We start from the raw sequence: 23,913 nt of genomic DNA, 5'->3' as shown, positions 1-23,913 counted from the left end.
ATTCAAAACGCCTAAAATAGAAAGCTGTGATTGGTGGAAAGTGTTTCAAACGCGCATGCGCTCTATCCACCAGCAGGCAGTTACTCGGATAGAAGGCAGTGAGCGCGTGTGGGGGGCTGTATTGCTGAGGTGAGTGTGCATGTTGGATTATAATAATAAAAATATATATATATTACACATTATTTACGTCATAATACAGTTTAGTACGGTTATTGTTTTCAGTTAGCAACTGTAGCAAGCTGTTTCTCTTTCCCCTGTTCTAACAAATACAAGCGAGCTAAAGTGAAGAGTATTCAGACCTGACAGAATTAACAGTTAGATGTTTAGTTAGGTCATTTCACAGAAGATAAACAATTATTTAATGTAATTTATGTTAATTAGCGGAAGTAATAGCATAGCTGCTGACTGACAAACTAGCAGCCGGAAGGAGTCGCGTTTCATGCTGGAGCTCGAGCCCAACGTCATATCCGGCTCGCGCTTCGTTAACTTGTTTTCCTCAGGTTTTGGTCACCTTATTATAAATTTTCGTCAGGTTCTGGGTGTTACAGTCTTTTGAGAGTTCTTGAAACATGTTATTAATAATTTCTGTGATTTTAAATACACGGGAAAAACGAACATTTGAAGTGTGACGCTTCTGTTTGTTAAGCAGTAAATAAACCCTATGAGACCTGAGCTGAAGTAAACAGCCAAAAGCCTTCTCCATTCTGTGTGTTATTTCATCTAACAAAACACACTCCAGGTGATCTTTCATAGTATAATAGTAATATTGACATATACCCAGCACTTCATAGTAATATTCTAAGCCATGGTCTAATGGTTAGAGAAGTAGCTTTTGGGACCAGAAGGTTGCTGGTTTGACTCTCTGGACCAGCAGGAATGGCTGAAGTGCTCTTGAGCAAGGCACCTAATCCCCAACTGCTCCCCAGGCTGCTCCGGGTATGTTGTACGTTGCTCTGAATAAGAGTGTCTGCTAAATGCCTGGAATGTAACTTTAGGTTCATTAAAGCTGAATCTTTTATTACTGAATATTTAAGTTGTAAACTAGAGGGGCACTCGGTAGAGTGCATACCTCCACCAAGCCACATATCAAAATCAAATCACTTGAAACCAAGGATAATACTAAAGCTCATCTCATTATCTCTAGCTGCTTTATCCTGTTCTGCAGGGTCGCAGGCAAGCTGGAGCCTATCCCAGCTGACTACGGGCGAAAGGCGGGGTACACCCTGGACAAGTCGCCAGGTCATCACAGGGCTGACGCATAGACACAGACAACCATTCACACTCACATTCACACCTACGGTCAATTTAGAGTCACCAGTTAACCTAACTGGTGTGTTTCCTATGTTTGAAACCGGAGCACCTGGAGGAAACCCACGTGGACACAGGGAGAACATGCAAACTCCGCACAGAACGGCCCTCGCTGGCCACGGGGCTCGAACCCAGACCTTCTTGCTGTGAGGTGACAGTATACCAAAGTTCATCAAAATCCGTTCACTACTTTTTGTTGCTACCGCCTCGTATAGAGGCTGTAGCCACTATGTCATCGTGTTGTAAGAATGAGTGTAGCAATAGTGCATGGTGCATACAGGTCTTCCTATTAAAATGACTGGTGAGTGTATACATTTGGATTTGCCATTCGAAATAAATGGACGAGACTAAAGAAATCGCTTTCAGACATGTTTATGCTTCTCACCGAGGGAAAGTGAGTTCCTATTTTAAAATATACTCCAGGTTGTCCCCCTTTCCTCGCCTTCTTTGTCCAGTGGTCCTATGTGTGATGGAGATGTGACACACTTGCGAGTTGTTATGGGAAGCTGTCGAAAAGAATATTGAGACCACTGAGCTCTAGCGCCGGGCCTTTTCTGGGAAATTCTGGGAGTTTCAGTCATGGCAACAGCGTGTGTATGTCAGCCTTGGTTCAGAGGTTTCAGCTTTGAAAACTGTAAGAGTAGAATAATACAGACACTTGGTATGTTTTACTTCTGTGATTTTTTTTTTTTTTTAATTTTTTTAAATTATTCATTTTTGAATTACACTTCATTTTTGTGGCTACTGCCTCATAGTAAATATATACATGGATTAAAGTTTTCCGTCGTGTGACGGATTTCCGTCAACTGAACTCTCTCAAGGCCAAATGTGAGGTTGGTGCTGATCTGAGGAGAATTAAAATGACGGGTGGTTGGGTAGAGATTGGGTTATAACACTGATGTGTTGCAACACCGTCAACTATCAGCAGGGTTTATTTAACTTTTTTGTTTTTGAGCCATGCTTTGTGTCGTTCATTTCCTATGTTTGATCATGTTTAAATGTTCGCTGTCTACAGTGCGGCATTAAAAAAACATGCGCTGTCAAAATTGGCAAAATACATTCCCATGTGCTTGGCGTGCTTGTGTCTGACAACTTCTGTTTTGTATTAAATTTAAATCTTGCCAAAATGACTTGGTTCAAACCTGGACATATAGAAATAGAGCATGTTAAAAAAAAAAACGAAAAAATAAACCCCGGAAAGCCCGCTCCTCTGCTTCAGCCAGACTTGAAGACCTGACGGTGCAATGCTTGCAGACTGTCAGAAGTAATTAGACCTAAATTTATAGCTAACAAATCAGCAGACGCCCCAACAATTATTATTTTCGTTAGGCCAATGTGTAAGGTATGTTAGAACCGTGCCTTATAGCCTACGTTATATCACAGTTAAAAGGACGTTTGAGGAGTTGGAGGCTGTGAGCGCAATGATGTTCCGACATGCGCTAAACTTTATTCCCTGAAAATCATACACCAGCGTTCAATGCCCCAAACAGTCAAAATGTCTAGAAGACTACGGTTAAATAATAATCATAGCCTACTAAGTTAAATTACGTCAAAACATCTGTTTCTGGTCTATGAAATGATGGAGGAAAATGAGAACGAACGCAAAGTAGATAGTAGCCAACTTCACGCGATCTTTTAGGTAACTTAACACTCGTGTTGGCCACAATCTCATCTCGTTATCTCTAGCCGCTTTATCCTGTTCTACAGGGTCACAGGCAAGCTGGAGCCTATCCCAGCTGACTACGGGCGAAAGGCGGGGTACACCCTGGACAAGTCGCCAGGTCATCACAGGGCTGACACATGGGCTACATTTACATTAGACCGTATCTGTCTCGTTTTCTTCGCGGATGCACTGTCCGTTTACATTAAACCGCCGGGAAACGGGAATCCGCCAGCGTCCACGTATTCAATCCAGATCGTGTCCGCTCCGGTGCTGTGTAAACATTCAGAATACGTGGATACGCTGTGCTGAGCTCTAGCTGGCGTCTCATTGGACAACGTCACTGTGACATCCACCTTCCTGATTCGCTGGCGTTGGTCATGTGACGCGACTGCTGAAAAACGGCGCGGACTTCCGCCTTGTATCACCTTTCATTAAAGAGTATAAAAGTATGAAAATACTGCAAATACTGATGCAAATACTGCCCATTGTGTAGTTATGATTGTCTTTAGGCTTGCCATCCTTCCACTTGCAAGTGGTAAGTGATATGCGCTGGGATCACACACACAGCGGCTCAGTCCCGAATCACAGCTTGTTCACTTCACTCGCGTGCTCTGTGAGCTGCGCAAGGCCGGAGTGCGCACCCTCCAGAGGGCACTCGCTGTTCAGGGCGGAGTGATTTGGAGCGCAGGATGCCTGCGGAGCCGAGCGTATCCGTGTATTGGTATTGCTGTGTGCACGCAAATCGTGTATTGGTGTTGCTGTGTGCACACTAATCGTTTTAAAAACAATCTGATGATCCGCTGATACGGTCTAATGTAAACATGGGCATAGACAACCATTCACATTCACACCTACGGTCAATTTAGAGTCACCAGTTAACCTAACCTGCATGTCTTTGGACTGTGGGGGAAACCGGAGCACCCAGAGGAAACCCACGCGGACACGGGGAGAACATGCAAACTCCACACAGAAAGGCCCTCGCCGGCCACGGGGCTCGAACCCGGACCTTCTTGCTGTGAGGCAACAGCGCTAACCACTACACCACCGTGCCGCCGTGTTGGCCACAATATTTCTCTTAATAAAATCTTGAACTGTTTTTGAAGTCGTATTCAACACAAAGTAAGGTCAAATTTTAATTTAAGCGAAGATCCAATCTTTTTTCTATATTGACGTCGAGCACAGAGGAGCATATCATTCTGCTTTCGGTTTCGGCAGCATGGATGCGCTTTACATGAAATAAGGCACTGATGTGTCTGCCATCGATAAAGGTGTAAAAAACAAGTGGAGGTGGGCTTGGCTGTACGAAATAGGTGAAAACGGAAAGCCATTTAGTTCATGGTGCAAAAAACTAAACATTCCAGGCGCTTGCATTTGTGTGGTTTGCCACAAAAAAATAATATACGGAAGCAATGGAAAGAAAGTGCAATAAATTGAATATATTAATCCATTAATTAACTGATAAGTTATTAGTTCTAAGTTAACCATTCTCAGAATTTCATCGAAATCCACCCATAACCCCCCCGCCCCCCTAAAATTTTCAGTCAAATAATTTTTTTTTGCTTTAATCCATGTATATATGCTATATTTACTGTATGGACATGGTATCAGAAAACACTTTTATTTATAAGCAGTAGCCACATGTACCCATAGGGTACCTATTTTATTAAGTTATACTGGGAAAAGACAAACAAACAGAGGAGGAAACAGAACCTTCAGAGTTGGTAAGGTGACTCATTTTAGATTTTTCGGATCACGGATCCGCCGACGGCAGTTAAATACTACCGTTGAAAAAAAGTCTGTGTATTTTTATTTGAACCTCTGAAATGTACAAAAAGAAATGACAACTTTTGGGTCACATATTTTTCTTGTAACAGCATTGTATCCCCAGTACTAGATCCTATTTGTCACAAGTAAAAATGGAAAAATCGTAAATACAAACGACAACGTGTGTTGTATATATCCACTTCAGCCAAGTCAGAAAACGAAACTATTTACGACATTGTGTATTCACTTGAATGTTAGATTCGAATGTTGTAAATTCTACGGGGTGATTTACGACCGCTTTACGACAGTATAAACCTCGTGCTGATCATGGCTGATGCTGACAGCATGGCTTCCGAGGCATTGACTCAACTCTATGTAAGCATAACGTGGTAAACAAAAAATCTTTTCATTGTCTCACCGACCAAAATGTGGGCAATTTCGTCTCTCAAGCCTTGAAGATAAACAATGAAAAGATCAAAACAATCTTTGGTTCACAGAGAGAAGGTAGCGATTTAACCAGGGCCATGCTGAACATGCCTGCAGTAACGTTAGTTTGAGATTTTGGCTGCAGGTATCTGACTGTAGAATTAGAAGAGGAAGGTGCCTTGTAGCAGACAAAGTCCAACAAGTAGTTGTCTGTGCAGAATGCGGGAAACCAAGAGTGGTATCTTCAAGAAAAAAGCTCTCCGCAAGTGACGAAAAGGCTGTCAGTAGGGTGCAGGAAGAAATGGTCTGTGTGTGTGGCAGCCCATTGTTTGAATCTGGTCTCCTCAGTGACAAAATTGTGGTAAGAGAGGGTATTGCGTATGCTTCCATTGAAACAACCTATTACACTGGGAAAACAGCTTGTTTTCCTGATGTCTGTTTTCACTGTGGGGACAGTGAGATCAGTTCGACACCTGAGCTGCAGCAGAAGAAAGAAGAATTCGGCATAGTGCGGCCTATCTGCACAAGCTGTCTTGTAGCAGGCAAAAAAAAATTGTCTGCAGAAATGCATTGAAAGTAGCCAAAAAAGTCAAAAGAAAATGAGATGTTTCTGACAGTATGACAGATATTCATACACTGATATAGCTGGTAATTTTGTGTTTGTTAAGCAAAACAGACAAATGCCACACTGGAATATAAATATAATTTGACAAGCCAGTTAAAGTGTCAGTTTTAAACTAGTATGCCATTAAAATCTGCTTTGTTAGTTAACAATACTACATATCTGGAAAAGGTTATATGTATGTTTTAAAACTTGTAATACTGTACATGAAATCAGTATTAAAAGATGGAACTGAAAAGTCTTTTTCATATTTTAAATGTTCGTGATAAATGTAACTGCAGTGAATGTCTTGGTATTTATACTACACTGTGTATATATGTGTGTGTGTGTGTGTGTGTGTGTGTGTGTGTGTATAAAAAAAGGGAGTCTCTTGAATTTAAATTATTTTATCATCTTAATCTGACATTGAAATTTTGCCATGTGAAAAAATAGACAAGGACACTTTTTTTTTTTTTAAATTTCGACCGACATTATCAGAAATGTGTTGAAAAAATCCGTGAACCTAAAAATAAAAAATGGGTGGCCTAATGGTTTAAAAAAACCATATAAAATCACCATACATACTGAACATCTGATGTGTGCCAAGGTTGTACAATACACCAATTATTACATTTAATCGCAATATTGGATTTTACAAGAAGCCTGTAATATACAAATGAGCACCCTGCCAATCTAGATTTATTTCATGTCTTGTGACCAATTTAAAGGAAAAAATCCATCCCTCAGACAATTAGTATATCAATTAATTTCCATTAATATTTCAGTAATAGCTTTTTGTTGGTCAGGGTCACAGTGTATCCAGAGTCCATCTATCTTGAGAACACCAGTTGGGGTTAGTGGCCCTGGGTGGAACACTAGTCTGTTGTAGGGTATACATACTTATTCACATCTATGGGAAACCTAGTGTCACTAATCCATTTGGCACTGCATGTTTTTGGGTAGTGTGAAGAAACCTGGGGAACCCCAGGGAAACCTATAGACCCCTTTCACATGACGTCACCGCGCCGCGAGATTTTGTTAGGCGCCATATTGGAAGACCAAGTACATGCACTCACAATATAAAACAAAGTACGAGCGAGAGTAAAGTGACACGATGGATGATAATTCGGGTTATGTGAGTACATTACCAGTTGCAGAAAGGGCACGATATGTGGAGAAACTGGCTGTGATTGATGGGTTTGACCCATATGATAAGACTCAGAAAAAATTATGTGAATCCAAGCACACAGTTTAACGCAAAAGTTCGTTTATATCCCGACCTTGTCAGCTGTCAGATTTATGTTAATGGACCCGGTAAGCTGGTAAATAATCTCATCTCATCTCATTATCTCTAGCCGCTTTATCCTTCTACAGGGTCGCAGGCAAGCTGGAGCCTATCCCAGCTGACTACGGGCGAAAGGCGGGGTACACCCTGGACAAGTCGCCAGGTCATCACAGGGCTGACACATAGACACAGACAACCATTCACACTCACATTCACACCTACGGTCAATTTAGAGTCACCAGTTAACCTAACCTGCATGTCTTTGGACTGTGGGGGAAACCGGAGCACCCGGAGGAAACCCACGCGGACACGGGGAGAACATGCAAACTCCACACAGAAAGGCCCTCGCCGGCCCCGGGGCTCGAACCCAGGACCTTCTTGCTGTGAGGCGACAGCGCTAACCACTACACCACCGTGCCGCCCCCTGGTAAATAATATATATATATATATATATATATATATATATTTTTTTTTTCTTTACCAAATTCTAACAGAAAACGAGAGCGCCCGAAAGGGAAAACCGAGCCGAGCCGCCTCACGGCTGTAATGCAAATTGCTTTCCTCCTCGGTATACAAGTGCGCTTCCATGGCAGGGGAAAAAAAAAACTACATTTTGCCGCCTATGTAGTTCCCTACTTAAACAAATAGGAGTCATTCAGGATTCAGCCATGTTTTTGCTCCGTGTTTTTACTCGACCAAAGTTATACAGTATTATGAGCTTTAAATTGCATAAATAAAACCATTTGGTGAAACTTTGAAGAAGAGATTGTACTGGTTTAGTACTAGTTTTTACCTAACGTTTTCATGTCAACTCTAATTAATACACTAGTAGAATCGATGACTAGTTTAGGAGGCCAAAACTTTTTCAATTTTTGACTGTACCAGCCTGAAAAAACTTGGGACAGTCAAATGGAAAAAAAGCAAGCTGGTCATGTTGTACTGGACTAATCTATGACTGATGAGTATAGTAAGTGATACTAGTACTGATACAATAAAACAGACGACTGTAATCTGGTAGGCAGCACGATTTATATTATTTCTCCGTGTCAGATACATAAGGAGGACCGGACACCAATTCTGCCATCTGTTTGCTACCCAGACATTGTAAACTATTTGTTGTTTACACCCAGTGCCTACACTGCTGATGACTTGAAAGCCTACAAAGGGCTACAGGCTTACAATTATGTTGTTAGTGGCTTGGTTCGTGATATTACAGCTGTTGTTAAGAATAACCTACACATAGTTATGGCCAAGGTAATCTTGTTGATATTTATCTTTTAATAATATACCTTTTCAGTTGAAAAATTACTTTGTTACTATTAAGGTATCCGTAATTTAGGTTAATTTATCCAAATTATACATATGTATTTATGATATATGCCTACACAACAACTATATTTATATAATAGGAGGGAGAGCAAGCCCCAAACCATCCTAAATTATTATTATTATTATTAAATTGTAGAAGTCTGGGAGGCTTGCTCCTCATACAGTTATCAACTTGAGGCCAATTTAGCATGTTTTAAATCTGAATTTCTTGCGTTTGCTTACCTCAAAGTGTCCGCAGATCATGCACAGACTTATCCATTATATCCACAGTTTTTTGCCAAGTCTCACACAGGTTTCTTTCAAGTCTACTGTTGGGCCAATAAATCATAAATAAAACAGCTCAGATTTGTTTGTTTAAGTCATTTGCCACTCCACTTTATTCTCGTGGGTTCACATACCGCTGCCGTTATCACGAGTTTGTTGGTCTTCCAAAATGGCGCAGGGTCTGTTTACTTCCGGTTTCGGGTGACATCAGTGAAAGGGGTCTATATGGAAATAGGGGACAACAAATGAAACTCCGGATCAAATCCTGGAGCTGTGAGTCAGCAATGTGATGTCACAGTACCGTCTTGATTTACACATTAATCTTAAAAATGAACTTGCGATTTTCATTGCAAAATTTGTAATGAAATTCTGAGTCGACTGTTTCAGTGTAAACTTTTTGTAAACATGTTGGTCTTTTTTTTTTTTCCACTTTGATGAATGCCATTCAGCTACTGGCCGATCGTGGGATCAGTGGGTATTAACCATTGCTTTATCTTTACCTAAAAAAGATGTGATGCAGCAGGGCTTTAATCCTTTAGTCTGTCTGGTGTTCTCACCTTCCAGTCTTGATGTATGCCTTTTATTCCAGAGTCCCTGGTTTGGTTATGAGTTACTGTCTGTGCAGAATTTTGCATGCTTTCCCAGTGTCTGTGTGGTTTTCCTCCCTTTATCCATTCACACCTAAGGGCAATTGGCCACTCTAAATTAAAGTACATGTATTCAGATTAATGCGGATTGTAGATTTACAGATTTGCCCATCACTTATTTGCTGGATTGTTTGAATATTTTGCAAGACAACCTAATTTATGATGATGCACCAAGGTCATGATGAGATGGTAATGATTTATATTATTTTGTTTCACCCTGTCGAAGATGGAAAATGGCATAGAATTAGTACTCCATTCAGTAATAATTGATAATCTAAGTATAGATTGTGCTGAAATTTCATAATAGTTCAGTATATTAAAGTGTATGTAACGCCTCTAAACCCCACTTTTTTCCTTGTACAAAGCAATAATCATTATGTTGATTGACCATGGGTTTTTGAACCATAGCTGATCCAAATAGGGCCTGTCACGATATTCGATATACCGACTTCTTGTACGGTAAATGAACTCGGTAATTTTTTTTACAGCAATTTTGGCATTTACGCCCTGTACATCTACATAGGGAAGTTGCTAGAGTATTAGCTTGACCCATTGACTGAATAAAACACCGTGCTGTTTTCTGTTGTCTCACATGGCTCTCCGTCAAAGGCGGGGCCTCCCAGCATGCAACAGTTATCCAGCCAGGGTATCCACTGAATCCACCTTTTAATTAAATAAAACATTTTCATGTAATAAGTCAAGTTTATTTGTATAGCGCTTTTAACAATAGACATTGTCCCAAAGCAGTTTTACAGAATCTGAATGACCCAAGACATGAGCCAATTTTATCCCTAATCTACCCCAATGAGCAAGCCCGTGGCAAGGAAAAACTCCCTCAGACGACACGAGGAAGAAACCTCGAGAGGAACCAGACCCAAAAGGGAACCAATCCTCACCTGGACAACAACAGACAACATGACTATAACATTAACAGTTTTAACATGAAGTCAGTTTCGTTGATGTTATAAACTCTTCATTGATGGAAACTTGAGTGCAAAACTGTTCATGACAACTGCAGTCCTCAGCCATAAAAGCATTACTGTAAGTGTCCAGAGTGTCTTCCAAGTGTGACTTTCAATTGTCCATATGGGGCCGTCCTCCACAGGAGCGATGTGATGAGACTCCAACCAGACATAGGGCATCAGGATGGCTCAGGCATAATAAGCATAACTTCTTGATCAGAAAGTTTTGGTTATTCCCACCTCTTTTGAAAACGTCACATACCAAGTACATACATACGCTGAACTGATTGGTTTTCGAGGGGGTTCATTTGAAAGTGGTCAGCTCAAAACTTCTCTGTAGAACCCTGTCACTCCCTCCTCTCAAGAAGACAACAAAAGGGCAATATTATAATAACAACCAATCAGAATTCAGATACATTCTGTTGCCAAGTAAAATTGTAACCTTTCAATGTGTCAAAGTTCTAGAGACCTCGTCCTGTTTTACCGTTAGATCAATCACATATCAGCTTAAACTAGCGTTCTAAAACTAGTTAAAGATCACACAGAAGATAGCCCACTCCCCCTGCCAGCCTAATGTAACGTAGTGTTTAAGGCTCTGTGTGTTTTACTTCCGTTTATGAGGGGAAAAGAACATACACCCTCCTGACAGTCAATGCGTTATTCACTTGTAAAACACATTTGCAAATTGGTAGAATGAGTTAATCTCATGCAAGATTTGCAATTAATCAAATTAATTGCATATTATTATTATTATTCATGAATTACTACAGTTCTGAACTTCAAATTTTAAAAGTCTGGACTTTGGAGAGATGATGGATACTCTTTTGGTGGAACACAATGGAGCAAAATATTGTGACCCTCTAATGCTGACCTGAAGTTGGCATTGGGTTTGTGTCCCCACCAATGTTAATACCAAACGTACGCCCTTGCCTACATGTTCTCATTCTAATTATTACTTTTATCCAAATGACAGCTGGCAATATGTTATTTTGCACTTTTTGTTTATCTGGGTACTAATCTTTGAGAAACTGGATTGGCAGACTGTTGCCTGTGAAGAAAAGAGTGTCTTTTTAAGAATATTTACTTAAGCCTCGGTCACAACCGGCCGTATGTGCTCCTATGGCCGGTCTACGTGCAAAATACGCAAGAAACACACGGAGGGCGCGTGTGTGACGTGCTGATTTTCGAGCCGTAGACTGGCCGCAGAGGTTCTTTGTCATGTCAAACAAACTCTACGGGCGCTTACGTTTTTTTCAGGTTGCAAGACAAACTTACGGCCAACGTGCGTCTTTCTCTATGAACAAAAAACGCAGCGATTTGGGAAACGCCAAAAATCGCATGGCCAAAAAATCGTACATCTGGTTGTGACCTAGGCTTTAAGTGCAATTTTTAAGAGCCTTAGATTGTATTTTATTTGTTTTTGTTGTGAGTGGTTTTGTTTGATTTTATTTCTTTAAGTTATTTATATTTTTTTACGTTCCACTGTTCAAATTGAATAAGTTGACTTAATTAAAAAGTTTACTGTTCTTTGAAAGGGTGTGTTTGCATGATCATTATTTTATTAGTGGCATAAAATTGTCTTGAAAAAACGTCAACAATAATATCGCTTATCACAATTTCTGAGACAATATATCGTCCAACAAAATTTGTTGTCGTGACAGGCCTAGATCCAAAAGGCCATAAATTGATGGAAAATCAGTAAGATCAGCCAATTTTCACGGAATCTGCTGAGACTCATCCGGAAGATCCTGAAGGGGTGCGTGACATCACACGTAACAATTTTGTTCCTGTGCGCAGCAGTGGTTAGAACAGTCTCAATACGGAATCATGTTTTGGAGAGAATTCTGATAGTGATTCTTATGTGTTGGACGAAGGGGCAGATGATTATCAAGGATATTCTGGAGGAAATGGTTATCTTTTTGAGCCCCCAAGACAAGAAACTGCTGGTTCACGACAGGCTTCCTCTGTAGCACATGCGAGATGGATATATATAAAAATAATGAGCGAGAGAGATGTGCAGAACACAGTGGTTACCTTTCAATGTTTTCCTGAACAAAACTAAAAACAGTCTTGCAATATTGCAATCTGAGAGCATAGAACACCTTTCAGTTAATAATTAATGATGACCATGCACGCACATTTTTCTTCCTGTTAAAGTGCATCAGATATGATAAGATCAGATGTCACGAGCATGTAAATGTTGCTCATAATCCTGCATTTGGTGCACAGTGTGTGTGAGTGAGAGTGATGAGGGAACCAACAAACTGTCCAAATGTCAGATTGAATGTCATTTATTTAATAAACAGTTTTCTTTTTTGCTCCAGTAGTTCTTCCATGTGGTTCTTCTGGCGGTGGTGAACACTTGAGTCAGATTTATTATTAGTAGGCGACAAAATCTACTCACTTCATTTGTACAAACCTCACGCACTTGTCGCTTTAGATATATTTGTTTTTTTTTTCTCAGAAATTCATGAACTTGAATGTCCCTGTTGTATAGGAATTTGAACATCCAAACACAATGCAGCACTTTCACATCGTTATTTTTGTAAGATTCCTACAACAATATCCAATCGCAGTGAGTAAACAAGCACAGGCTCAGATGAACGGAAATGACCCAGATAACCGGGGTTCCACGCCTGGTGTCGTGTGAGATTTGCCCTGAGGCACAACTACCTTTTTCCCGGGATCCAGAAGCCATGATAAATTTTGTGCTTGATAAAATATTTCCCCCCCCTGCTTTAATTCATTTTGGTTGTTACTAACGTATTCATTTTAAAGCGTTACAAAAAGGCATTACATAGACTAAGCATTCCAAACCCATGTGCAAGACCTTTTAAGGTTATTAACAGGGACTGCAAGTGTCATAATATTCTTACTCAATCTGAAAATATAACCCTGGACTGAAATAGATTTTTATAGTAAGGAGACAACACAGTAATTATCAGGTCAGATTGTTGGCTGCTTAGGAGTAACAAGTCTTGTTTTTTTAAACCTATACAGAGGTTTGTTTAGTCCTCCAAGTTAGTAGAGCCATTCCACTTAAATTTTAATTCTAGCTAATGTTCACAGCTTCATGATTTTAGATCAGTAATGTTAGGCTGAAACTCAAATGAGCTTCCTAATACAGAAAACGAATAAAGGCCCAAGATTGATTCTTCTTTCTGGTTTTTCAGAGGGTGTTTTCTCAGGATAGCAGCAGAACCCACCCGTTGTTGTGATATGGAGAATTTGGAGGAGGATTTGACATGCTCCATTTGTTATTCCCTCTTTAACGATCCACGAGTACTACCCTGCTCCCACACGTTCTGCAAAGCATGTCTAGACAACGTGCTCCAGATCTCTACCAATTTCTCCATCTGGCGACCACTTCGCCTACCACTCAAGTGTCCTAACTGCCGCAGCACGGTGGAACTTCCACCTAATGGCGTGGAAGCTCTGCCGATTAATGTCTGTCTGCGCGCCATTATAGAAAAGTACCAGCGTGACAATGAGCCACAAGCTCCTTCCTGCTCTGAGCACCATCGCCAGCCTCTGAATGTTTACTGTGTTCAGGACTGCAAGCTTGTATGTGGCTTGTGCCTCACTATTGGGCAGCATCAGGGCCACACCATTGATGATCTGCAGACAGCATACATCAAAGAGCGCAATGCCCCAGCCAGATTAGTTGAGCGGCTCACGGACAAGCGCTGGGAAGAAGTATGTGGCCTGTTGGAGAAGTTAGAAAAGGAAAAATCTCAACATGAAGGTCTAATAAAGCAAGACGGCGAAGCTGTTATGCAGTTCTTTCAGGGCCTGGAGCGCCGCCTTGAGCACAAGAAAGAGGCATTCATGAAAGTTCTGGATCGAGCCAACGGGCAGCTGGCCAGTGCTTATAAGCCACTCATCGAGAAGCTTAAGGATATGAAGGAGGAGCAGCTAGAGCTCATCTCCATCATCTCAAGCATCAGTGAAGATGAGTCAGCCCTCATTTTCCTGGAGAAGGTGCACCACTTGAGGGAGAGAGTGGATGCCTTGACTCAGACAGAGCTGCCTGAAGTCCCCACCCTCCACATATCACCCCGTTTAGAGGAGTTCCTCAAGGAACACTGGGCTAACGTGACCATTGGAAGGTTGGAAGATAGTCCAGTTCCAGAAATCTCCTGTCATGTGAAGAGACATTCCACCAAAGAGCAACACCCAGAATTAGCTCACAAGTGGATGTTCAAGTCTGTCTTTGTTGTGGCTTTTCTAATGGTGCCACTATTCCTTCTGCTTCTCTGGTCAAATTCACTGACTGGAAAATCACTTGAGTTCTCCAATCTCTCACAAGCAGTAGTGAGTCTAGCTCATGAACTTTCTTTACCACTTCATGGCTCAGGGACATTTCTGTACTGCCTGCTTCACGATCTTAGCCTTAAATTCAATTCGTATATTTCGGCTGTAGGAGAGAGCACTTACCAACATGTGGCCTTCTTTTGTAAAACACTACGGTTATGCTGAGTCACTGAGCAAGCAGAAGCAGTACTCTGTGGTGTACAGTTAACCTGGACATACGCATCAAGTTAAAGTGAAACTTTCCGTGATGCATGACTAGACAGCCGAACAGAGCACAGCTTGCTCCAAGCCACGATGTAGCAGTTAATATTCTTGTTTAGACAGAAGGGGAGCAGAACAGCATTCTAATTCACCTGAAATTCAAGCAGTTTTGAGAATTTCATAACTTATGAACCAGTATATTTAAAAAAAAGTATGGTAGCTTATGAACTAATTTACAATAGTGCCGTTTTGTTTCTACTTTTTAAAATTCCTGATATTTTTCTACTGAAACTAACTTGTCTGCCTATCTGTCAGGTTTTTTTCCTTCAATGAAAAATTATCCATAAACATTGGCTGTTCATTTTAGAAATTAAACCATTACACCTGAAATAAGGGATGCACTGGTCAAAAGATACTCTTTATGTAGGCTAATGCAGGTATTGATTATGATCTACACAGGAACAGTGCAGCGTGATAGAGATTGGTCACCATGTGGGTGTCTAACACTCCAGTCTACAGGCTGCGCAGAGTCCAGCAGGACAGCCTTCTGGGTGTACATATATGAGAACGGGAGCGTGCGCAAGAGCACTGCATAAAGGGAGAACAGATGCCAGCTAAGGGTAGGCAAGATCACAAAAATAACTGAAGACGTTTCTGTAATAATGTTTTTCATTAAAAAAAAAACCCCACACACACCATCTCATCTCATTATCTCCAGCTGCTTTATCCTGTTCTACAGGGTCGCAGGCAAGCTGGAGCCTATCCCAGCTGACTACAGGCGAAAGGCGGGGTACACCCTGGACAAGTCACCAGTTAACCTAACCTGCATGTCTTTGGACTGTGGGGGAAACCGGAGCACCCGGAGGAAACCCACACGGACACGGGGAGAACATGCAAACTCTGCACAGAAAGGCCCTCGTCGGCCACGGGGCTCGAACCCGGACCTTCTTGCTGTGAGGCGACAGCGCTAACCACTACACCACCGTGCCGCCCCAACCCACACCTGTATTTACAAAAATGAACTACTTGAATGAAAAAGGAGACCAACAAGAAGTCATGAGACCTGCAGTAGGAGTAAGGGGAATAACACACTTGTGCTTCTGCCTCACAGTTTCTCACTGCTGTTTTACACACACATTTAAAAAGTAATTAAATAAAACTTGGTGTTTCTCTCTGCCTGGTAGGATGTTCTTGTTAGCAGTACCAGCACCTCAGAGTGATGGTTACAGAACAAGTGTAACGTTTGAAAGGTTACCAGAGCAGCAACATTAGATCTGGGGGGGGGGGGTCATCTGTATCTGGTTTGTTTAAAGTGGAATTCTACAAAATAGGCTTCTGTAAAACGCTGCCTCACTACATAAGTTTATGATCTATGGAATAGATCATGATCAGATTAAGCTTATTCATATTTTTAGTTTATGTAATGCCAGTACTTCCCAGAGCCAATTAACACCTGCAGTTCTTCAGCATGCTAATTCAGTTCTAGTTTAGATTTTTTTTTTCAAGTAACTGACTCGAAAGGATATTCATGTTTATATAAAGTTTAATAAACAGCAGCATTTTTAATAAGGTTAAATGGGTTTCACCTGCACAGGAGGAGAGAAAGAAAAGAGACATGGAAAAAGGTGCAAGAGAAAACTTAAGTGATCAACACAAACACCACAAGTCCAAGGATACATGTTCCTTTATCCTGATGCAACTTCAATATCTTTGAGGACAATTGTTTTGGGGTTGATTCCCACGTTTTTAGTGGTGTTGTGTGTTTTGTAGATGCCAATCAGGCGGTCAGCCATCTCGAACATGTTATTCCTCAGAGAGATGATGATGAACTGAGCATTCTTGGTTTGTTCCTGACAGGAGTGATAAACAAAAAAACAACTGTCATGACAAGGGCTTTAAAAAAGCATGAAATAATAAAAAAAAAAGCTTTATGATAAACAATATAAAACACTGACAATTTAAAAAAGGACCTTTGTACTAAAAATGGCTCTTATGTTCACCTGTGCCAAATGTGAGCTAGATGACTAACAGGGATTGATCCAATTAAGTATGATATACAGCTCAGTTAAAGGTCTGGAACAAAAAGGTTCTGGGGTACTTTAATAGATCTGGAACACTAAATCCTCAAAATGGGAGGGTGACAAAGAACACTCACATATATGTAGCAAGCCACAATCGACACGTTCTTGAAATCTAGAGCAGCGTCTATCTCGTCCATGAAGTATAGAGGCGTGGGCTTAAAGTGGTGCAGGGCAAAGACCAAAGCCAAAGAGCTCAGAGTCTTCTCTCCTCCAGACAAGTTATAGATTTTCTTCCAGCTCTTCTTAGGAGGACGCACACTGAGAAAGGAGAGGAATTTATTTAGGGAAATTTCTCACAGCTTATTAATTTAAAAATAAAAGCACTTCAAAGTCTGCACAACTGTCTATACAGAAAAGGCAATATTTCTGTGACGGTACACTCCTTGGAGGTGGGGGGAGGGAATCCTTGTGGCCACAATTTAACTGATTTGGTTACAGTGAACTCTTTACATGTCTTTCTCAAGAAATCAACCCAGCTTTCAAAACTCCAGTCAGTAGCTGAAAGCCTTAAACGCTGAACCACCACTGCTCCAAATGTAAAACATATGCAGGTAGTTAAGTTCCTGAGTCACTCTGGTGTTCCTACCTAAACATGATGCCCTCAGAGAAAGGGTCCAAGCTGTCCACAAGCTCCAGCTCAGCATCTCCCCCCAGTGTAAGCATCTGGTAGTTCTCCTTTAGCTTGTTGGTAATGATGTTAAAGCCAGCCATGAACTCGTTTAGTCTCCGTTTCCGCAGGTCCTCGCAACTCCTCTTGAAGTTGTCTCTCTGGGTGGTAATCTCATCCAGCTCAGCTACTCTCTGCAAATAAAGCTCCTCCTGCATGTACACACACACACAGAGACTACAGCAACCCACCATGAATGACTTAAGTTTCATGTGTCAACTCTTTCTATACTGAAAACTCTTGTAAACTTGTTACACTGCTGCCACTCTGAACATGTTCATAACTTTATAATACAGGATGACTATCAAACACATAGAAAGCCATGACATGTTGACCACAACAAAACCAAACTATTTCTGACTGCACACTGCTTTTCTTTTTAAATCAAAGCCACTCAACTTACAACAATGTGATAAATACTGGCAAAAAGATTTTATCTAAAAGTTGTTCTCAAAAAAAAAAAAACCCACCCAGGGATTTGACCCCCCCAATCCAAATCATTTTTCCCCCTTTAAATTTTCCACCAGCCATTTTTTTTTAAATGGTCAATTAAGTGTTTTTTTTTTTTTTAAAGATTAGATCATCATACTGTGAAGCATTTATTTGTGGTTTAACGTTTGTAAGAGCTAAAATTATGGAAGTCACACCTATATTTAAAACAACGTCCATGTACCTTCTTCTTAAACTCTGCTATAGCTCCCAGGTTAGGCTTCATCTGGGCGCAGCGATCCTCCAAAAGAGCAATCTCGTTTTTAATGACATCTGGGCTCTTAATGGCCTCCAACTGCTCTGTGGTCAGCTGAAGCAGTTCCTCTGCTGGTTTATCATCAATCGAGTGCAGAGCAAGCTTTGTGGACTGAGGAGGAAGGAAAGAATAAACTACAACAATGCTGTAATATTTAGACAGAACCACAAGTCTGGGAAGAGTTTATGTAATTGGATAAATAGAAAGCTGCCTAATTACCTAGTCCAAGCACTCACCTCTTTTTCCCAGTGTTTGATCTTATTCTGACACTCGGCAATGGCTGCATCAATTTGCTCTACTTTCAGCCGAACATTCAGCGACTCTTTCTGCAAAGCGTGCTCTTGTTCCTGAAGGGCCTTGATCTCCTGCAAGACCCCACGATGCTGTTCCTGCACCTCAGGCAGCGCCTCCTACAGGTGAGGTAGATCATACACATGGTCAACACCAACAACTAAAGCTCTAGTGTGCTGCCCAGACCAATTCTGGTTGAACAGACTAAAAAGTAAGGTAGCTACATATTAAGAACAAGCATATGATAAATTATCCTCTTACAAGAAAGTTTCTAAAAGTAGTACATCTTGTTTGCATCCGACAAAAGTTCAGCTTGTTGGTGGCGAGCTGTAACGCGTCTGGTCTTTTTAACCTTTAAAGGTTACAGTCTGGCTATTTTTATCTGTGAAGTGCATGTATGTCATAACTGCCCTGCTTATTACAAGTTTGTGCAGCAGAGTATGTTTTTCAATCAGTTTTTCCAAATGGTTGCACATTCCTGATTCTGAAAAGATCGTCCGTCGCCCGTGCATGCTAATTAACCCACTTAGCTGAAGCCTTTTTTTTTTTTTTTAAGGTCAGATTTCAACTCCACCAACACACACTGCAGCAGGCTTTGGAATTCAGGCAAGTGTGCAAAAATTATTGCATCAAGGTGCACACACATCACTCCAGATAAGAAAACTTGCTGTCTTCAAACAGAGCTTGTGATTACAGCATGGGACATCTACATGAAATGTTTGACGTTCAAGTGGTGTTGCCGTGAAAACACTGCTGGTGGGCACAGCAACATGGATGACAAGAGTCCTCGTTCAAGCTAATATTCACAGTTTCACGAGCTAACAAGTAGGCAATGTAATGTAGGAAATCTAAAGGAATTAAAAACCAAGAGTGCTCTGAGAGCACAATATCCCCCACAATATATTGCAAAACGCATATTACTGTGCTATAGCAAAGCCTTTTGCCAAGTTTCGTGAAATTCCTCCAAAAATTGAGAGAGGAGTTGATTTCAGAAGGCGAGAATCCTTTCTGGGACGGACAGACGGACTTCGCCACAACATAATTCCCTTTGGCCAGCGGGGATTTAAAAAATATATATATATAATAATAATCCTCAGACATGTACTCAAAATGGTCACAATATCTGAACTTGTTCACTGGGGGGTTGGGAGTACTTCCACAGCCTTGCTACTTGTGGATGCATCAGCAAACACGTCACATCTTACGCATGCTGAGCCTTCAGAAAATTTCCACCTCTGAAGTCATGAATACTGGCGGCAGCAACCAATAGCTTGCGCCAAATGCCTGGGCTATTGATTTGTCAAAAACAAAGGAGTACTTTAAACCATATCTAAATAAATATTTTGCTTGGTTTACTCACTACAGATTATCAGAAGCAGTGCATCACTGACCATACATCACAAAGCATTTCCTCCACAATTCGGACTTTCATATACCATAAATAATATTTTAAAAAGATGTAGTATCCCTTTTTATGATACAATCCATATGTTAATACATGTGCACAGTAACATACCTCAGCCTCCTGGCAAGACTTCATGATCTCTCCTGCTTGATCCTCCAGTTTCTTCAGCTGCTCTGTGAGCTCCTCCATTAATTTCTCATTATCTGCAATCTCAGTTTCCAGTCGTGTAACAGTCTCCTCTGCCTTTTTCAGATTACTGTCAAGAAAACAAAAGGATTAGCTGAAGTAAGGGTCAAAACTTTATATACATCATTACAAACTTGAAATGGTGAAAATGGTAGGGTTCTCCCCCCCCCCCATAAGAACACACACTGACCATCTTCTAGCCAGTGTTCTAGCACAATATGCCCATCAAAACCAGCTTTTGCTGTTTAGCAAAGCTTTATAAAACAGCCTATAATTTAATCTATTTTTAATATTTAAGCCAAGTTGGTTTGTTTACCTTAAGAAATTTTAGGATTTTTAAAAACATTGTCTATAAAATAAAACGTAGTGCAGTAACATGTAGCCTGTAGCTCTACTGCAGCTGGAACTTGAGGACTTCCACTAGAACATTAAAATGAAAGTCTCACCAGTTGAACCCAAGGCTATTTTCAGGGTAATTTCACTACCTTTACTTTTAAGCTCTTATCTTGGTCATTATAAGGGCCAGCCATACATGCTGTATCTTGTTTTGTTCCCCCCCAGAGCAAGCTAGGTTATCCAGATCGTCCAACATACATGATCATACTTCCACATACTTCCACATTTTTACATTAACTCCTTCGGGGGGGGGGGGGGGGGGGGGGGGGGGGTTCATGCATCCAACCATAAAATGTTGACAAAAAAAAAAAAAGGATCTTATTGTGGAGATGTCTGGAATCTGGCAATATAACCATAATGGTGAGAAACTGACTTGGCAACTAACAAAATGCTATTGTTTTATTTGCGGCAAATTCAAAATCTGATTACAATGCTGTCACACAGAAACAATTCACATCATCAGAAAAGGTAAGTTCTGCTGTGGTACACTGAAGCGACAGGCACTACATGACTTAGTCAACTGAGAAACAGGTGTGTGAAAAGGTTTCTCGGTTGACCAAGCTGATCTCTCTCTCAATCGAGAGAGACACTACTCCTGGTATTAACCCCCCCCATTCTTTTTCTTGTACAGAACGTTAGTGCCTCGCATCACTTAAGACAGAACTTTGAGTCATCAAATTATTATGGCCAGAGTTATGCTCTGCTGTGTTTTTTTTTTTAAATGCCAAAAGGTTAATGAATTTTGATTATATACAGTGGTAACCTATTCATAATTTGGCAGTCAATGACCATTTACTGGTTATATTCACTAACCCACTAAAAATAATAAATAAATAAATAAATAAATAAATAAATAAAAATTCCCCTCCACCCTACCTTCACGGACACTTGTGAAATTCACATCAAAAGAGCGACTTCTCACTTCTCATGTAAAATTATGCTATTTTTAAGCATATGCACAGTTACACTGCTGTAGAGGCTTACCACACCTAGAAGATAGTCTTCGGCTGTATTCAAAACAGGGAAAATGCTGCCTCAGGAGGATGTCCAACAAGACAGCAAGGCATCAAGGACTGTTTGAAACAGATCAAACTCACGTTTCCTGTCTAAGAGGCCTTCAAACTGCCCCCAGTTGAAAGGAACATTGACGTATCCTTGATGCTGCATATTATCCAGAAATCTGTGCAGTAGCTCCTTCAAGTGATGGATTTATTTATTTATTTTAAATGCTGGACCAAACTTCACAGAAGAGATTTTTTTTTTACATTTATTTATACAAATAAGTTTGAGCCCCCCCCTTTTTGATTTTTAAAAAGTTACGAGAAATAAGCATTGTATGACTCATCTCATCTCATTATCTCTAGCCGCTTTATCCTTCTACAGGGTCGCAGGCAAGCCGGAGCCCATCCCAGCTGACTACGGGCGAAAGGCGGGGTACACCCTGGACAAGTCGCCAGGTCATCACAGGGCTGACACATAGACACAGACAACCATTCACACTCACATTCACACCTACGGTCAATTTAGAGTCACCAGTTAACCTAACCTGCATGTCTTTGGACTGTGGGGGAAACCGGAGCACCCGGAGGAAACCCACGTGGACACGGGGAGAACATGCAAACTCCGCACAGAAAGGCCCTCGCCGGCCCCGGGGCTCGAACCCAGGACCTTCTTGCTGTGAGGCGACAGCGCTAACCACTACACCACCGTGCCGCCGCATTGTATGACTAACCAAATTAATTTGTTTAACCTGATGTGAGGGGCATCTGTTAGCCATCTAGCTAACTCTATGGTTTAGTTACATAGCATGCTGATGTCATTACAGTAAAGGCTCATGAAAAGGTTGTTCAATATGAACATCCTTAGAAGATGCCTTCAGTTGAAAGTCTTGCCTTATGAGACATCTGTATTATAGCAGCAACCTTCTGTTTCAAATGCAGCCTTCGTCTAACAAATACTGGAAACGTGCATTTATGCATCGAGTTCACTATAATGTTCATTTTTGCCTGTGAGTGCAAGTACTTTAGAGCTCATAGCCAGCTTGTTGCAAGTAAATCCTAAAATGTTCCTAGTAGAGTGTGTTTTCACCATTTAATTGCTATTCTGTACATTGTTTTGTTTGAAGCAATAATAGTTATTAAAATTGCAAAACGCAACTTCAGATGTTAAATCATTTGCTGGCAGTGTATTTTAAGGACCTAATTTGCCTAGTAATTTAGTGTCTGCTCAACCCAACCATAAACATTCACAGCATAGATAAACTTTTATGCAGTTAAAGAGAGCAATGTGTACATTAACACTTCTCTGCCAAACAATGGGGCTTGCCATGACTGAGCAATAAATCCAAACACAGGACTGTCCATTTACTTGGCAAAGCACACATATCTGGTTTCCATCACATAATCTCCAGAGAAACTCCTACATTCATGGCTGTAGTTTCAGGTGGCTCGAATAGTAGTATTTTTTTTAAAAACCCATTTTATTTTCAGTTTATGGGTAAGTCGAGAGATAACCTGCATCCAAACAGGCGTACTTCCATAACAAGTACACAAAAAACAGTATGCAGTGTGTCCGATACCCAGTAGGCAATTAATAGTAGTCAAACAGAACCTGGATGATCTACTACATCTGTATTATACGGACATACCACACACTATGATATCCCATAATTGAGCTGGAGCTTCTGAATAACCAAAGAATTCCTTTGGAAAATACAGAAAGATGGCTGTCTGAAGCAAAGCCAGTTGTTGCAGCAGTGTAAATAATTCCTATAAATCTGTAATGTAATAATTTTTGCTGTTGCAGAAATGTGTACACACACTTTTTTTTAATTTTGCAGCATACGTGAATAGGTCATCTGTGAACATGTGGGTCAAAGGACAGGTAAGATGACTGTGGTCCATGTCCAAATTGTATCCTTACACTACTCGCCCACATACTCCTAGAACATACTGCAGTTATGGTCGGGTACCAAGTAGTTAACCATCGTTAATACATGCGGAGTATTTGGATGGAGTCATACTGTTCAGTGGAAAAACACAAATCACCCTTTTCCATAAGTTTCAGCAGAGGCAAAGTTCACATACCGTCCTGCCGTCTTGATAGCCACTTGGGCTTTGGCGATTGCTGATGAACACTCATCTAGCTCTTTGTTGATCTTATCCAGTTTGTCCTGTTGGGCCTTCAGCTTGTGGCTGTTGATATCCACAATTAGGTTGTGAAGTCGTTTCACCTCAGCTTCAACCTTTCCTGCCTTGTTGGATGCAGCCTCATAATCTTTAGAGACAATAGTATGTTTGATCCGTTAGCTTTAGAAATGTTGCAGTCAGCAAGCACAGCTCAGAGGTTTTTGTCCTGGAGGTCCACGACACTCGACAT

The 23,913-nt window shown here is 40.9% G+C and overlaps 2 protein-coding genes across 2 annotated transcripts in view; one reads left to right on the top strand and one right to left on the bottom strand.

The window, feature by feature from the left end:
• Nucleotides 1-63: 63 nt before the first annotated feature.
• Nucleotides 64-15,940, top strand: trim59 (tripartite motif containing 59). The gene is made up of 2 exons (XM_060905848.1): nt 64-129; nt 13,423-15,940. Exon 2 carries the CDS (start codon nt 13,469-13,471, stop codon nt 14,726-14,728), a length of 1,260 nt encoding a protein of 419 aa, XP_060761831.1. The 5' UTR covers nt 64-129; nt 13,423-13,468; the 3' UTR covers nt 14,729-15,940.
• Nucleotides 15,941-16,289: 349 nt separating this feature from the next.
• smc4 (structural maintenance of chromosomes 4) overlaps nt 16,290-23,913 on the bottom strand; it is a 31,063-nt gene continuing 23,439 nt past the window's right edge. The window contains exons 18-24 of the mRNA XM_060905846.1: nt 23,622-23,811; nt 20,065-20,209; nt 18,494-18,667; nt 18,186-18,368; nt 17,432-17,664; nt 16,920-17,103; nt 16,290-16,614 (exon numbers count right to left, since the gene is read on the bottom strand). Coding sequence (XP_060761829.1) covers nt 16,450-16,614; nt 16,920-17,103; nt 17,432-17,664; nt 18,186-18,368; nt 18,494-18,667; nt 20,065-20,209; nt 23,622-23,811 — 1,274 coding nt within the window. The 3' untranslated portion in view covers nt 16,290-16,449. The remainder of the gene's footprint in view (nt 16,615-16,919; nt 17,104-17,431; nt 17,665-18,185; nt 18,369-18,493; nt 18,668-20,064; nt 20,210-23,621; nt 23,812-23,913) is intronic.

This window comes from Neoarius graeffei, chromosome 23 (genome assembly GCF_027579695.1).
Source record: "Neoarius graeffei isolate fNeoGra1 chromosome 23, fNeoGra1.pri, whole genome shotgun sequence".
Classification (NCBI taxonomy): Eukaryota; Metazoa; Chordata; class Actinopteri; order Siluriformes; family Ariidae; genus Neoarius; species Neoarius graeffei.
This window is presented reverse-complemented; position numbering and strand designations above follow the sequence as displayed.

Coding starts and splice junctions, on each gene's coding strand:
- trim59 (XM_060905848.1), top strand. CDS start 13,469: ATGGAGAATTTGGAGGAGGATTTGACATGCTCCATTTGTTATTCCCTC.